We start from the raw sequence: 14,786 nt of genomic DNA on the forward strand, positions 1-14,786 counted from the left end.
TTTGGAAGTGTAATAATTTGAACCAAGGTTCGGTAACTAATGCTATAAATGAGTTAGGGTCAAAATTGGTAACATTTTGACACTGGTCAAAACAGATTTGGGTTGACTTAAAACATTTTATGTGCAACTTTCAATTGGACGTGACACGTTGTGACCAACCTATTTGAGCTTTTTATAAATTAAGTGCATTAGTAAGTTGTATACATTACAACTACATACCCAAACACAACTGGTGCATTTCGGGGAAACTTAAATATAACTCGAAAAGCTACATGCTTGTGGCTCGCAATGCATGGGTCCAAAGCATAACAGCTCTTGTGGCTGGTTTGAGTATCTATGTCTAAATAGAACTCCGGAGTGTTATATGCATTAAATGAAAGTAGAAAGTCAAGCAACAGTCCACTGTCCTTTGAAAAGCTGCATAACAGTCTTCCCCATGATCCACTCCAAATCAGAAGATGATAAAGTCACTTGACTGGCATTTAGAGCGACTGCGTCTTTTGATTCTTTGTAACCACACTCTTCGACAACAAAAGGGAAATCGCTGCGATATTTTGAACAAGCAAACTCTTTGAGACATCACAACAATGGTTAATACTTGCAGATACTCAAGTACTACATAAAAAGTATGATGATATTTACCTTCCCCACATCACCCGATTGGCACCAAAGCTGGAAACTACTTGTGAAAGAATCAGGGATAAATCTTCATATGGAAATGGCTTTCTTGAAACTCTGAAGAGGGCACTAAATTTTACATAGACCTGTCAAATTACAAGTTTATACCCATAAGTCAAACTGATACGAAGGAAACCTGTAATTTAGGTTTTTGGGAGGGAGGGAAAACCAGACTCGTAAAATTAGGAGTCATGCTCTCAACATTAGAGATTCTTCATACCCATAAACGGGGGCTGGTTTTAGAAATTAGTTCCCATCTTCTGATCTTCATTTCAACCCACTATGAAGTATAAACCCAAAAATATATTGATTCCTGGACTACAAATGAAACACCACCCTAATAAGTACCTGCAGAAATCTTGATAGCCCTAAGAGTCTTGAGAAGTTTTTGGCCTCTTCATCATTTCTACAAGATAACATCAACGAAAGGTGGAAGTTAAAGCAATTAGGCCTCCATCCTAAAAGCTCAGCAAGCTTGAGAGATGCTAATTGAAACTTAAATGAACCGGGGGACTCACGTAGGAGGTTTGCAGAAAGCTAAATGATCAAGTAGTACTGCTGTTTTTGGAAAGTCACTACACAACGTCTCGATTTCTTCTATATGCAAATTAAGACCCTAAAAAAATCGAAAAACAACTAATCTTCACTTAAACATGCACATTCCACGCACAGGTAAGCTGGCAAAACCTTTCATACCTTAAAGCACATGAACCCTACTGGCACCCCCAGCTCCCCTGCTTTCGAAAACATCGCTTTCCCAACTTCGTTTGTCATCTGCAAAATTTCTTGCATATGTAAATACTTAATCTAGTTACATTTGTTTTAAATTAAAAAAAAATGAGATTTCTGCACCACTTATTGACCTTTTGACCAGATGGCCACAAGTATGGATTAAAACGAACTGCACGATAACCATCCTACAAAAGATAAACGAAAATCTTGGGTTAATATTCGTTTCATTAAGATATACATGTAACATACAATATAGTGAATTCCAAAAAGACCTCTAAAACAAGACGTTCAAGCTCCTGGATTCCACTGCCATCTTCTGCTGGATTTGCAAGACAACAACCAACAAATTTTGAAGGATGTTTCTTCAAAACACTGCCCACAATAAAAATCTCATAACAAGCTACATTATTATGAAACAATTATATCCGTCACCATATATATAGTTCTCTAGACCTTGTTACATATGAATGATCAAACTTGTGATTTATCGGCTGCACTATCAATGCACCATCCACACCCGCTTCTTTCATACACTGTTTAACACAACACCAAATAGCACACGAGTAACACATTTGTCAATTAAAATAATACTGATAGACACTAGCAGGATATCCAACCATCACCAAGAGGTCTAGTGGCGAGGAGTCTTGTTTCCTCACAAGAGGTCTCAAGTTCGAAATGGTTGTAACTGGAAACGATTAGGTTGTTACATTTAAGTAAAAAATGGCTTCCCATCCACGGGTAACGCAAAAACCTCCGTGGTTTAACCTTAAAAAACATGTACCTAGCTTAGGTATAAAACCACTCACATGCTAATATTTTAGTTCATAAAAAAGGGTTCAATTATTTATCTATATCTATACTATATTACTCCGTATAAAGCAGATTCCCCTATCTAAAATTTTAAGTTTCTAACATTTACTTCCCCAAAATGCCCTTTCTATCAATTCTATATTACCAAACACTCTTTCTCTCTCCTCAAATCTCAACCAATCATCTTTTCTCTCTCTCCTCCATAAATCATTTACTCCTCCAATTCATTCGAAATCTTTTATCTCACAAACCATACGTTGATAAATTATAAAAATTATATGGGTGTTCTTAAAATTTCATGCTTTTTCATTAGAGATGTCATTCGATATACTTTCGACGAATTTTTAAATCCGAGGGCGGAACCGTACGGTTAAGGCCTTTACCTATCATCCCACCATCTCACCGCTGCAACGCGCGGGTACTTACTCTTGTTTATATTAGTACGTGAGAAGGTTCTATTTATTATATAGCTTAGGATTAATAATGAATGCAAATATGAATATAAAACTTACATCAAGTAAGAAATCAAAATTACCACGTAAGGATGGTTCTTGGCCAGCAACATAAGGATATTTATCCATAGCCTACAAAATTAATTACTATATAAATTAAAACATAAACTCTTTTTGTGTGTGTGTGTGTGTGAAAATAAATAAATAACCTCTTGCGGAGAAGCCCAAACATGTAAGTGAGAGTCGATAATTTTGGTTGTTGTCGCCATTTCAGTAGAAGCTTTAATACTAAACGCAGATGATGATTTTGAATTAATGGATGATGATGATGATGAGTTTAATAAATTTAAGTTGTGAATTGGAAAACAATTAGTGGAAAATAATGAGGTTAGTAATGACACTGAATTTGATCTCACTGTACTTGCCATTATTATTATTATTTTATATATTTTTTATCATGTCTATCTTTTAGATGCCAAAAAGCTGAAGTTCAACTGCAGACAAGAGAAGCAGCGTATTTGTATATATTTACATTTTTTGATATAAGAAGCAACTAGGTTTCGTGGTGTAGTTGGTTATCACGTCAGTCTAACACACTGAAGGTCTCCGGTTCGAACCCGGGCGAAGCCATTAGTTTCTTCGTAATTTTTTTTCAACACATCTTTGTGATAGACCGTACTAAGGTTAGGCACTGGCTTTTAACAAATCCTTAAAATTAAGCAAGCCAAAATTATACAAGGAAAGGGAAAGAAGAACAAAAACTGCTTGTTCCAAAATAGCTTTGTGTTTTTTTTAGTACATCATCCAAAAGTATACAATAAATATGAGCGAACATTCAAATATTTTCTTAACTTTATTTTTACGCGTTAACAAGTACAAAATGAACATTCAGGATGTTGGGGAAAGCTCGGTCACGTACCCACTTTCTTGTCCGATCACCTTTAAGGGGGTGTTTGGTACAATTGAATGGAAATGGTGGAAATAGAATGAGAGAAATTTCTCATGTTTGGTTGCAATGAAGAATGGAAAAAAGAATCGAGAAGTAGGAATCGATTTCATTCCCTCAATTCTCTATAAAATGTAGAGAATAGATGGGAATGGAATTTTTTTTTTATTTTTTGGTTTTAGTGATGTTATATGTATTAAAATTAATTATTATTTAAAATTTTGTATTTTTTATATATTTATTCTCTGCTTGTATCAAACGTCAATGAATATTTCTGAACGCTAGGTTGATTTTGAATCATTATAAGTATAACCGTGTATTTTATATTATTACAATATATGCGCGAATAGCAGAGTGCTTATATAATGCGGTATGAATAAATACTTTTCATGACACCCGATAATTTTTTATGGTGGTTTTTGCTGGTAGTTAAAAATTATGTTTTTTATAGCATGATTGTGATTTTCACGATTAAAGTTAAAAATTTGTATGTTAAAATAAATTAAATGAGTTAATTTGAACAATACGGTGGTAAATCATATATTCACTTATTCATATACTTCATAGGTGTATTCATTATTCATGTATGTTATAACTACTTATTCATATACTTCATAGGTGTATTCATTATTCATACGGTGGTAAATCATAAATAACCCAAGTTCAACCTGGGCATTTTAAGATAACTTTGTTAATAAATAATCAATGATGTTTACTAAAAGGAATAATTGAAAGTTTGTTTTATTCTTACATATAAAAAATTGATATGAAAAATAGTTAATCAAATAATGCAATACTAATTGAACACGATGGAATAAAGTATTTTAGCATTGACTATATATCATATATAAAAATGAAACTGAAAATATATACGGGAATGGGAAAAAAAGTTATAACCATAATAATGTATTTAAAGATTAAAATTAATATAGACAATTAAGTTTTTATTTGCTCCACACTTTAATGTTCAAAAGAATGAAACTTTTTTATAAAAATTATTACTTAATATCAACTATTTAGTGATTAATGTTTAAGAATAAAATCATTATTAAAGCTAAAAATATTATAAAATACACAGAAACAAATAATTATTTTTTTTAGTTAAGCTACAAGTTAATAGAAACTAATAATTAAGCTACGAATTAAGATAAACTATAACTTTATATCATTAATCATAACATTAACATAATAATAAAAATAACTATAAAGCACTTGGCATAAAGTTTATTGGGCAATAGTTTGCTATATATATTAGGTTAAAAAATAATTAGTTTCCAAATTAGATCAAATTATATAAAAATAAAAGGAAAAATAAACAAAATGATTTATGATGTCATAAAATTTAAAAACCCTTATAGGATGGAATATGAGCTTAACAGATTAGATTTTTGTTTAAAAAATCTTCTAGAAACAATTGTCATTTATTTATATAAAAGATACAAGTAAGAGTTTTGTTAAAACAAAACCTTAACGATTTTAGTTAAGCTGAATTAAATAGTTGTATACTTACTATAAAATTCATAAGATAAACTTTTGATATAGAAAATACATATTTTCCTACTAATAATTAGTAAACACAGTAAAACTTTTATAAGTTAATTAATAGTTTTCGAACTAAGATATGTTATTAATTTAATGAGTTATTTATTGAGTGTTTTTCTTTCTTTTGTAAGGCAAATTTGTATTAATGTAAACTATATGCAAGTTGCAATATAGTTCAACGTACATATGTACATACCCCAAATGAAAAGAATATGCATATGAAACACCACTTTAAGTGAACCTTGATTGCAAATGAACTAAAATGGATTAAAAAAAAATGATTTAGTCCAGGAAAAAATCCTTGAGACCAAGATCCGAGACACCAGTTTTCGACCCAGCTCGTTTTTGATAGTTCCTCAAACAGGTTCGGTTTCTCATTATACCCCAAAAACATAAGAGTTACAATAGTTCTCTTAAATTGGGTCCGATCCAAGGTGATGTCTTAATGTGTCTATTAACCACATTTAATTTATTTCCATTGCGCACATTTCATAAAAAGTTTCAGAATTTTTTTTTCAACGCAATTACTGGATCCACTGAATTATTTAAATAAATTTAGGAAATACTAGTCAGCATATTGGGTTTGAGAGAAAGAAAGCTGTAAAACATAAATGATAATGAATGGTTAATTATGTTAGTCCTCATAATAATAATAAAGTGTCAAATAAATAAATTAATCATTGATAATATGATGAAGTAAAACATGTGGTGTGGTGAAGATGCATATGGTAATATACTTGGCCAAGGATTTTCCTTAAATGCTCGAGGACGATTTGATGCAGGATTTGTGGAGCCTACATTGTTGCAGGCTGCTGCTTCTTTTTGTAAATGGTGGCCTGAGTTTTGTTCTGTTATTAGGGTGTCGGAAAGCGATGGTTCATGGTGGTACTCCACCATCCCTCCTGTCATTGTATTGTCGGTCGGTTGACTTTTTCACATTTCTACATTTACTACTCTTCCTTTTCTTATTCACGACACACAAGTACACAACTGTTTTTTAATTTACCGGAAGATATTGGCATGTGCAGCAAAGTGGGCCCCATTTTTTAAAATGGATCCCATTTTTAAAATTCTTAATTTTATATTAATATAATCTAAATCTTTATTATAAAATTAATATTCTATATAAAATTGGTAGATTAATTTCCTAATGCTTGTATTGTATATAATAGGGGTGAGCAAAAACCGAACCGGAAAACCAAAAACCGAAAAAAACTGACAAAACCAAACCGAAAAAACCGAAAACCGAACGAAATCCATTGGTTTGGTTTTCGTTTTCTAAAAACCGAACGGATCGGTTCAGTTTTCGGTTTCATATGCCAAAAAACTGATCAAAACCGAACCGAACTAAATATATTTTCATTTATTTTATTTTTATATCATATTACATTTATATTTATTACTTATAATTTATAAATATGTTAATAATTTTATCTTTTTATCTTTTTATTGTACAAATCAATACAAATTGTATATTTTTCATAAAAACGTGCAGTAAAAACAATTCGTTTTATAAAAGTTATACAAATTTTAACACCTAAAATATATAATTACTTAATAAAAAGCTTCTCTGTATTTGAATTTTTATATCATATTTTTTTCTTAACAATTGAAAGTTAAATTTATAACATAATATTTAAAAAAAACTTAAAAAACAAAATTTATTAAAAAACCAAAAAAAAACCGAAACCGAACCGGAAAACCGAGAAACCGAACCGAACAAAAACCGAATCCAATGGTTTTGGTTTTCTAAAAACCGAATGGATCGGTTTTGGTTTCGGTTTTAGGCAAAAACCGAACCAAACCAATCCATACTTACCCCTAGTATATAGAGTGTTATTGATTATTCCGGTGACCGTGACAACAACGAAAAGAAGTTTTTTCCAAAACTTAAGCTATTAAAGTCATACTTGCGGTCAACAACGTCACGAGAGATGTTGAATGGATTGGCAATGATTAGCAATTGAGAATGATTTATTAAACAATATTGATTATAAAAGTTTGATCAATGATTTAGCTTCAAAGACGGCTCGAGAAAGACATTATTCAACAAAGAATGAAATCAATGGTAAGTCCTAATTACTTTTATGATATGAACATTTTGTGTTTAAAGAATTTTATAAACAATTTTTGTTACACTTATAGTAACTATCGTAAAAATATATATATATATATATATATATAATTCGATCTTGCACACGGACACTAAAATTCACTTGCCGACCCTGTTTTTGTTCTTTTTATTCCTCAAAATTTGAAAGAAAATTTTAACGATAAATATCTTTTAATATTTATATCTCTACCATATTAAAAGAAGGAATGAGATCAAATTCAACAAGCAATTACTTGAAATTAATATAAAACTATTTGGGGGTTTTAGCCGTAGACAGAGGTTCAAAAGGTTATTGTTTTCCCAAACAAATATGTCTTAAGATTCAGGAATTATAAGAACTCTTTGAAATCGAAAACTTTGACTTTCTTTATTAACTAAGGAAATCATAGACGATACTAGGAAAAAAAATTTAAAATTAAAAAATTCATAAAATACAAATTTAAAAGAAGCAAAATGTTAAAAACCTATAGAAAATTTTTTTAAATCCATAAAAAATTAAAAAATACATAACAAAATTTAAATTTTGAAGGAAGCATTAGCCCCCATACCCCCTACTAGGCACGCCCATGAAGGAAATGCCATGGGTTTGTTTTATGTCATGGATTATTTGTTTGTATTTTCGTAGCGTTAAATTTTTACAACTATGATAGTATGCATAACCCCATTAAAAAAAGAAAAATTTAAAAAGCACAATATTTAAAAAAAATTATGATATATTTGTTATAAAAATCAGCTTAATAATATTTCTGACATTTTAATTAACATTTTAATTATGACACGTGATAAGATAAAAATAATAATAATAATAATAAATGGATTACAAAATATGTCATTGGGATAAACTACTATTCTTTTAACACATGCTCATATTAACTTTAATTTTCTTTTTTAAAGTTCATATTAATTTTAACTACATGATTAAATGTTAAAAAGTAGTTTAAAGATGGTGAGAAAATAAACATGTAACTACATGTTGCCGCCAATGATGGTCAGTAGCACACTTGTTTTATCTAAGGTCTTGAGTTCGATCCTTATGTATGACAAATTTTTGGGGGGGGGGGGGGGGGTTCCTCCGAATACTTATAACGGATTATGATCAAAATCTCGTTGTCTAGTATATATACAAGGTTTCACCATAATAATTTTCTAATATTGTATTCTGACTGAATGTTTCAAAAAGGCTACATGTTACCTAAAAGCATATTAATCATCTCATACTCAAATATGTTACACATGCAATAAATACCAAATCCTCTATTTACTAATCAACTTATAATGGTGTCTTGATATGCAATTTATTATCAGACCATCTTTAACGCTTAGATTATTACCAACGTTTTGAAAAGAATATGTTAACGTTTCGGCATATTGGGTCAAAGTGATGGCTACCGCAGTAAGATTGAACAGCGTATTAGAATTTTAATAGTTTATTTTGTTATTTTTGCTTTATATATTAACAATTGAATGGTATGATGAAATTTAATTTTTCAATTGTTTTTACTAATATGTGTAGCAGTGGCGAAGAAGAGAAAAAGTGAAAATGACAACAAATTTATGGCTACAGCGTATTAGGATTTTAATAGTTTCTTTTGTTATTTTTGCTATATATATTAACAATTGAATGGTATGATGAAATTTAATTTTTCAATTGTTTTTACTAATATGTGTAGTAGTGGCGAAGAAGAAAAAAAGTGAAAATGACAATAAATTTATACATGTAGCCCATGAAGTTTACTTTAAAAGTGTTTACTATTAAGTTGTAATTAAAATGATTGCAAATGTTACAAACTTGTTTAATAACAGTGGTATTCATGAATTTGTTATATTCAAAAATTTTATTTTTATTATCTAATGAAATGAAATGTTTTTTATGGTTTAATATAGTTTTTTTTAAATTTAACTTAATGTATTTATTAATATTTATATAAAATGATGATATGTCATTAATAAATCAAAATTTTAATGTAGTGGTTAATGATAAAAATGATTCAATGTAGTAAGTAGTATATTGATGATATGATACGAATATATTGAATTTCAGTGTTGTAGATTAAAGATTATTTAAAGACCAAACATAAAAGTTAGCATTTAAACGAACCCTATGGTAGCACTATTGGCTTTATTGGATTATGGGTAGGTAAAATATACTGTACTATTTTAACAAGAAATCAAGTGGGCTTTCCATATTAATTAGGAGCCGAAATTGACAAAAAAAAAAAAAGTGGCTGCTTGCTGCATAGATGATGACTCATATCATTATATTATTATTTTTTAATAAGATGTCTACATTTTGTCTCTTGTCCATTTCCTACGTCTTTGGACCATCACAGTTTACATCACTAAGCACTTCCACAATTCAACTAAAACCTACCAACATCACTAGCCCACTAAATAAATACATTCTTAACTATCAATCACCCTCAGTTTTAATGAATTAGACTTATGCCCGTACAATTTAACAATAATGGGATAGTGATAGCGGAGATGGTGGTGGGGCAGTAGTGGGGACTGTGATAGGGGCGATGATGGTGGTGAATGTAAAAGTAATTGATGTTAAAGGTGGTATTGTAGTTATTTTAAGTGTTAGGAGATCTATAGTGTAAATTATTTCATTAAGTATATTATAGGTATATTAATTGGAGATGTTTAAATTAATGAATAAAGGAAAATGGTATTTTTGGTTTTTCAAAAACTGAAAATTTAAAGAAAAAAAAAGATGATTTATTTTATTAAATAGTATAGATATAGATGAGGTGAAAAACCTAGTAATATCAATAATGAATCTTCTTTTTTTAACAAATAAATATTACACCAAGTTTATATGTACTCTTAAAAAGAAAATGATTAATCTTTCTAACAAAATAGCCTAAAAATTCTCCTAACTATTGGATGATGATATGTGTAAAAATCAGGGGCAACACTAGAAAAGAAAATTAATGGATAACACATGTCACATTCTTAAAGTTTATTCTTAAAGTTTAGAAGGATTTATCATTTTTCGTCTTAAAATTACTTTAGATATGTCTATGTCAAGACTTAACTTTTAATCTTTCCTCAAGAGATATAAGCCTCCATTAAATGGGTTAATCTTACCTTGGCTGAAAGAAGTTTTTAGTTAAAGTTTCACATGTCACAAAAACATATTATTCCAATTTTTTGTTTGGAAAAACATGCTTAACTATTGGTCTGTTCCTATGTAAAAGAAAGAAAAATATTATCTTTTACCGGAAGAACGGTGGCTAGGTCAATTGTCTTAAAAGGCTTAAGTTTCGATTTAGTTGGAGAAAATGTTTTTAAGTTTTTCATTTTTAGTTTTCTAGAAAATGAAAAGGTTTTTCATTTCTAAAAAACCATTGAAAATTTTGAAAACGCGTTTAAAATAAAAGATGGAGTTTTCATTTTTCCATTTTAGAAAACTAGAAAACATGTTTAAATTCACTTGTTTTCTAATTTTAGGTTTATAAAAGGTTTAGAAAATAGAAAAGTGAAAACAAAAACTGAAAAAAACAATTTTCTAATTTTAGTGCAAAAGTTGAAAAAGAGAATTTTCATTTTCTAGGAAAACTTTTCTAAAAAATTACAATTTGAACGCGTTTCCTGTTTTCCATCTTTTCTTGAAAAATGAAAATGGAAAACAAGAGAGTTTTCTTGAACTAAACGCACCCTAAAGGTTTTAAGTTTGAACTTTAAGGGATCAAAATTATACTTGTGTTCCAAGAGCTTCATCCGCGATAACTCCGAATTACATGCAAACAAGTGAATGCTTTGAGATTAGTCAGCCAAATAAACATTCGAATTCATCAGATCACAAAACTATCTAAATTCCTCCAAAGTGAGTTATGTTAAAACTAGAAAACTCGTTGCATATTTATCATCTATTTTATTATGTAGACGTAAAGTGTGTAGATGATGATGCTGCTTGGATGTATTTTCTTCAGTAAAAATGTGGCTTATGTTTTAAGTTAAACTAGTGGTGTTTAAAGTGACTGTGTGATACGAGTACTAAATATGAAGCCACAATGTTTCAGAAATAAGCACCACCTTTTAAAAAAAATGTCTTGCATCATTTTATGGACTTAAACATCTGAAAAAATGATTAATCTTTTTTGCAATTAGTCATGAGATTTTACAAAGTTAAAAAGCCATTCATTCATGTATGTATATATACAGTGACTCTATAGTTACATAAATGAGACTCACACAACCATAAATCTACACTTTAGGAAGAAGAAAAAAGAAACAGGTTTTAGCTAACATACTACTAACTTCTTTACTAGGCCTGACTTAAGCCACTTCTGAACAAGCTTTAATCAGACCCAAATTGTAAAGGAACTTCTCGGATCGATTCCTAAAAAGAGTACCCAATGAAAACCCGCCTGTTTGTTGCCTGTGTGACTTTGAAGTTGTCAATCTTTCGTCTTCCTTCACCTTAAGTACGGTCTCACCAATTGCATTTCTAACTGCTTCAATTGTTTCACTTTTAACTTGATCGCCTGATGAATCTATTACATAGAAAGCATTTTTAGCTTCAGATCCTCTTGTGGTCACTTCAGCCCGAGTCACTGAGAGCCCGTTCTCTCTAAAAATCCTAGTCACATCGGATAATAAACCGAGCCTGTCTTCACCACATAGTTCCAGTCTTAGGCCCTGTATATCAAAAAGTAACGTATGAGACATAATTATATTGACAATGACATTTTAAATTCAAACATGTTAATAAACTTAAATCTAAAGGTGGCAGATGGGCAAGTTGAGGTAACAAGTCATGTCAAAACCAGTAAACTGAAGTACTTTGCTGAAACGGGCCGGTTCAGGTTGGCCCGGAACATATTTTTCTCAAAACAATACAGTTTATGTATACAGAATACACTTGGGCACTTATAAAGGCTTTGGACATCTGCCATTTGACACGTTTGAACCATTAAAGGTGAAGTATAACCTAAATCGACCCATTAAAACTGCCATCTTGGATCAAATCTTTTTTGGTTTAATACCTCAGAAACTCGTCTGTTGATAGCTGCCTCCAAGCAATGAATTACTCGTTGTCTCTCTGCTTCTGAACTAATTGGGCATCCATCTGTATGCCGGATGTAAAATTCCTAAAATGAAAGTGAACAACTCAAGTGAGACACGATATATGCATACGACACAAATTTATATTCATAATATATGCGATAAACACTGAAATGTATTAAAACAACCTACCTGAAATGCCTCCGTGCCTTCAGCGATGATGGTAGCATGGAAGACCACGTATTGCATATCCGTTAAAGTGCAAACTGTATCAAATAGTAACTTAGGTCGATCCGGGCACCTTAAATTCACCACTGTGTACCCCCTTTCAACACAATTCTCTACAGTAACACGCGGTTTCTTGCTGCTGGACCCCTCAGATACATCATATTCATCTGTATCATAATCACGATCGGCATACATCAACTGGTGCAGCCTCCTTTGTGTATGAGTAGACCCCACAGAAACCGCCGTCTGTGCACCACGCCTATCTAAATCACCTTTTAGAACATAAAGTAGAAGCTGTTTGATTTTAGCAAGCCGCTCAGGGTCATCGATTGGAAGGCCAGTTTCGTCATCGGTAATGTAGACAATTGAAGCCATTCTTGAATTATGAGTCCATATTTCAGCAGCAACCACATTGCACTTGAGATCAGTAAGAACCGCAAAAACCTCCGAAAGTAAGCCGGGACGGTCGCGCCCTGTTAGCTCGATTGTAGTGTTCTCGGACGCGTACTGAACCCCCACAGAACCTCTTAGGGACCGGAAGCTGCACCCTCGTGGTCCAAGTGACTGGAACATAACAAAAAAGACGTCAGTGAATTATAGCCACCCAAACTACTATCATACAAAAAAACTACTTCCACATGGAGGGCCTGGTGGGTAGTCCATAAATTTTTGTAGCTGATTTAATTTTTATTTTTAACAAATTCTAGTAGGTGTCTGAAATTACGTTTTGAAACTGATTATCTAAATTGTTTCCGGTTTTTCTTGTGGTGGACTACAACGTCTTCTTGAATAATCAGTTTTGTTATAGTAGCTAACAGCCGCGACAAAACTGATTATCCAAGGGTAAAATGAAATAACCCAACTGTATGTAAAGTTGCTATGAAGGACATTAATTAATACACACACTTTTTACCCTCTACAGAAAATGTGTCATTCTATTTATTACAATTCCATAGAAGAATTTTATGACTTGACACACAGTCAAAAAACAGATTATCTCATTATTAGAGCTTCAAACAGCAAAAGCGCAAACGAACACTATTTATTTCCAACAACCCGCTTTATTAAATTCACATAATCACTTTCAAAACGCGTCAAAAGATTAAACTTTCAAAAAACAAAACATGAATTATGTCAATACCTGCTGAATTCGATCTGCCACATTATCTTCAGAAAGCTTATTTCCATATTGATCGGTTACATGAAACACTGTTGATACCAAATAAATAAATTAATAATCAATTCTTTAGCCACATAACTAATACAATAACTATAAATGTATCTATATATATATATACCATCCATGAACCATCCACCATCAGAAGAAATGTAAGCTCTTTTAATTGACAGATTTAAATCAGTCAAAACTTGAACCACTTCTAATAAGCTTCCTCTCTTATTAGCACTATCAACCTGCACACACAAAAAAAAAATTAAAAAAATTTAAAACTATTAATTTAATCATGTCAATCTTTTTTTTAATTAAATTTTAATAGTTACTCGGCCTTTTAATGCCATCATTACCTTAATCAACGTTGAATTTTTGTCAGTGACATGATCAACAGTAACCCTGAAAAGAAAAACATATACATAATAATCCATCAATATTAATTAACTAACCCCACATAAAGATTATCCAAAATCTTTAATTTCTCAATAAAAACATTAAATTTGCATTAATTAGTACTAAATAATAGCATCATAATACGAAATGAAATGAAATGAAATGAAATGAAAAACCAATATTTCATTTATATTAACAAATCAAACATAAACAAATTCGTAAAAATTTAAAGAATTTAGCAAAATCTTTAAATTCCAATTAAGAAAAATTTTGAATTTGTGTCAATTGACGATAGAACAATAAAAATTTATAGAAAAATCAAGATTTTTATACCTTGGTGGATGCATACGATTAACAAGCTTTTCAAATTCATGATCAACATCTAACGAAGGAGACCAATAATGCATTTTTCTTGAATTTTTAGAACTCCCAAAAAGAATAAAAATTTCAGCAAAAAGTTTCAAGATTTAATCTTTTTTGGGTGAATCTTGAAAGCTTTTTTATTATAATATATATATATATTTTTTTTAAGAGTGTGTGCGCCTCAGAGAATATGTTTGAGATTCCAAGAGAGAGAAAATATAAATAGAAATAAAAAGAGGTGGAAGGTGAAGGTGATGTGTTAAATTTATAAAATAAAATAAAATAATAAATAATATAAATGTGTTTTTTTTGTGTGTTGGCTCCTGAAATAGATGAAGAGTT

The 14,786-nt window shown here is 30.6% G+C and overlaps 2 protein-coding genes and 1 non-coding gene across 4 annotated transcripts; 1 reads left to right on the plus strand and 2 right to left on the minus strand.

The window, feature by feature from the left end:
• Nucleotides 1-148: 148 nt before the first annotated feature.
• On the minus strand, nucleotides 149-3,139 carry LOC122610498 (2-pyrone-4,6-dicarboxylate hydrolase). 2 transcript variants are annotated; one of them, XM_043783485.1, is made up of 10 exons: nucleotides 2,885-3,139; nucleotides 2,736-2,807; nucleotides 1,864-1,943; nucleotides 1,683-1,782; nucleotides 1,542-1,595; nucleotides 1,375-1,452; nucleotides 1,197-1,294; nucleotides 1,027-1,084; nucleotides 643-764; nucleotides 149-544 (listed from the first exon to the last, which is right to left on the minus strand). In XM_043783485.1, exons 1-10 carry the CDS (start codon nucleotides 3,101-3,103, stop codon nucleotides 388-390), a joined length of 1,038 nt encoding a protein of 345 aa, XP_043639420.1. In that variant the 5' UTR covers nucleotides 3,104-3,139; the 3' UTR covers nucleotides 149-387. The 2 variants fall into 2 exon arrangements, with proteins under 2 accessions (XP_043639420.1, XP_043639427.1); XM_043783492.1 differs by having other exon boundaries at nucleotides 149-569; nucleotides 2,885-3,108.
• Nucleotides 3,140-3,231: 92 nt separating this feature from the next.
• TRNAV-AAC lies at nucleotides 3,232-3,305 on the plus strand. The gene has a single exon. It is a non-coding gene; the product is annotated as a tRNA-Val (tRNA).
• An 8,095-nt stretch (nucleotides 3,306-11,400) lies between these two features.
• Nucleotides 11,401-14,561, minus strand: LOC122601367 (ACT domain-containing protein ACR4-like). The gene is made up of 7 exons (XM_043774134.1): nucleotides 14,415-14,561; nucleotides 14,042-14,087; nucleotides 13,816-13,930; nucleotides 13,659-13,726; nucleotides 12,482-13,081; nucleotides 12,271-12,375; nucleotides 11,401-11,923 (listed from the first exon to the last, which is right to left on the minus strand). Exons 1-7 carry the CDS (start codon nucleotides 14,486-14,488, stop codon nucleotides 11,561-11,563), a joined length of 1,371 nt encoding a protein of 456 aa, XP_043630069.1. The 5' UTR covers nucleotides 14,489-14,561; the 3' UTR covers nucleotides 11,401-11,560.
• Nucleotides 14,562-14,786: the final 225 nt, after the last annotated feature.

Source organism: Erigeron canadensis, chromosome 1 (assembly GCF_010389155.1).
Source record: "Erigeron canadensis isolate Cc75 chromosome 1, C_canadensis_v1, whole genome shotgun sequence".
Lineage (NCBI taxonomy): Eukaryota > Viridiplantae > Streptophyta > Magnoliopsida > Asterales > Asteraceae > Erigeron > Erigeron canadensis.

Excerpts from the sequence above, each read along its gene's own strand:
- LOC122610498 (XM_043783485.1), bottom strand. The coding sequence starts at position 3,103 with ATGGCAAGTACAGTGAGATCAAATTCAGTGTCATTACTAACCTCATTA. Across the intron at positions 1,783-1,863 it reads GATCATTCATATGTAACAAG|TGTTTTGAAGAAACATCCTT; the intron begins GTCTAGAGAACT and ends TATTGTGGGCAG. Across the intron at positions 765-1,026 it reads GGCTATCAAGATTTCTGCAG|GTCTATGTAAAATTTAGTGC; the intron begins GTACTTATTAGG and ends GTAATTTGACAG.
- LOC122601367 (XM_043774134.1), bottom strand. The coding sequence starts at position 14,488 with ATGCATTATTGGTCTCCTTCGTTAGATGTTGATCATGAATTTGAAAAG. Across the intron at positions 14,088-14,414 it reads AATCGTATGCATCCACCAAG|GGTTACTGTTGATCATGTCA; the intron begins GTATAAAAATCT and ends TTTTCTTTTCAG. Across the intron at positions 13,931-14,041 it reads AAAATTCAACGTTGATTAAG|GTTGATAGTGCTAATAAGAG; the intron begins GTAATGATGGCA and ends TTGTGTGTGCAG.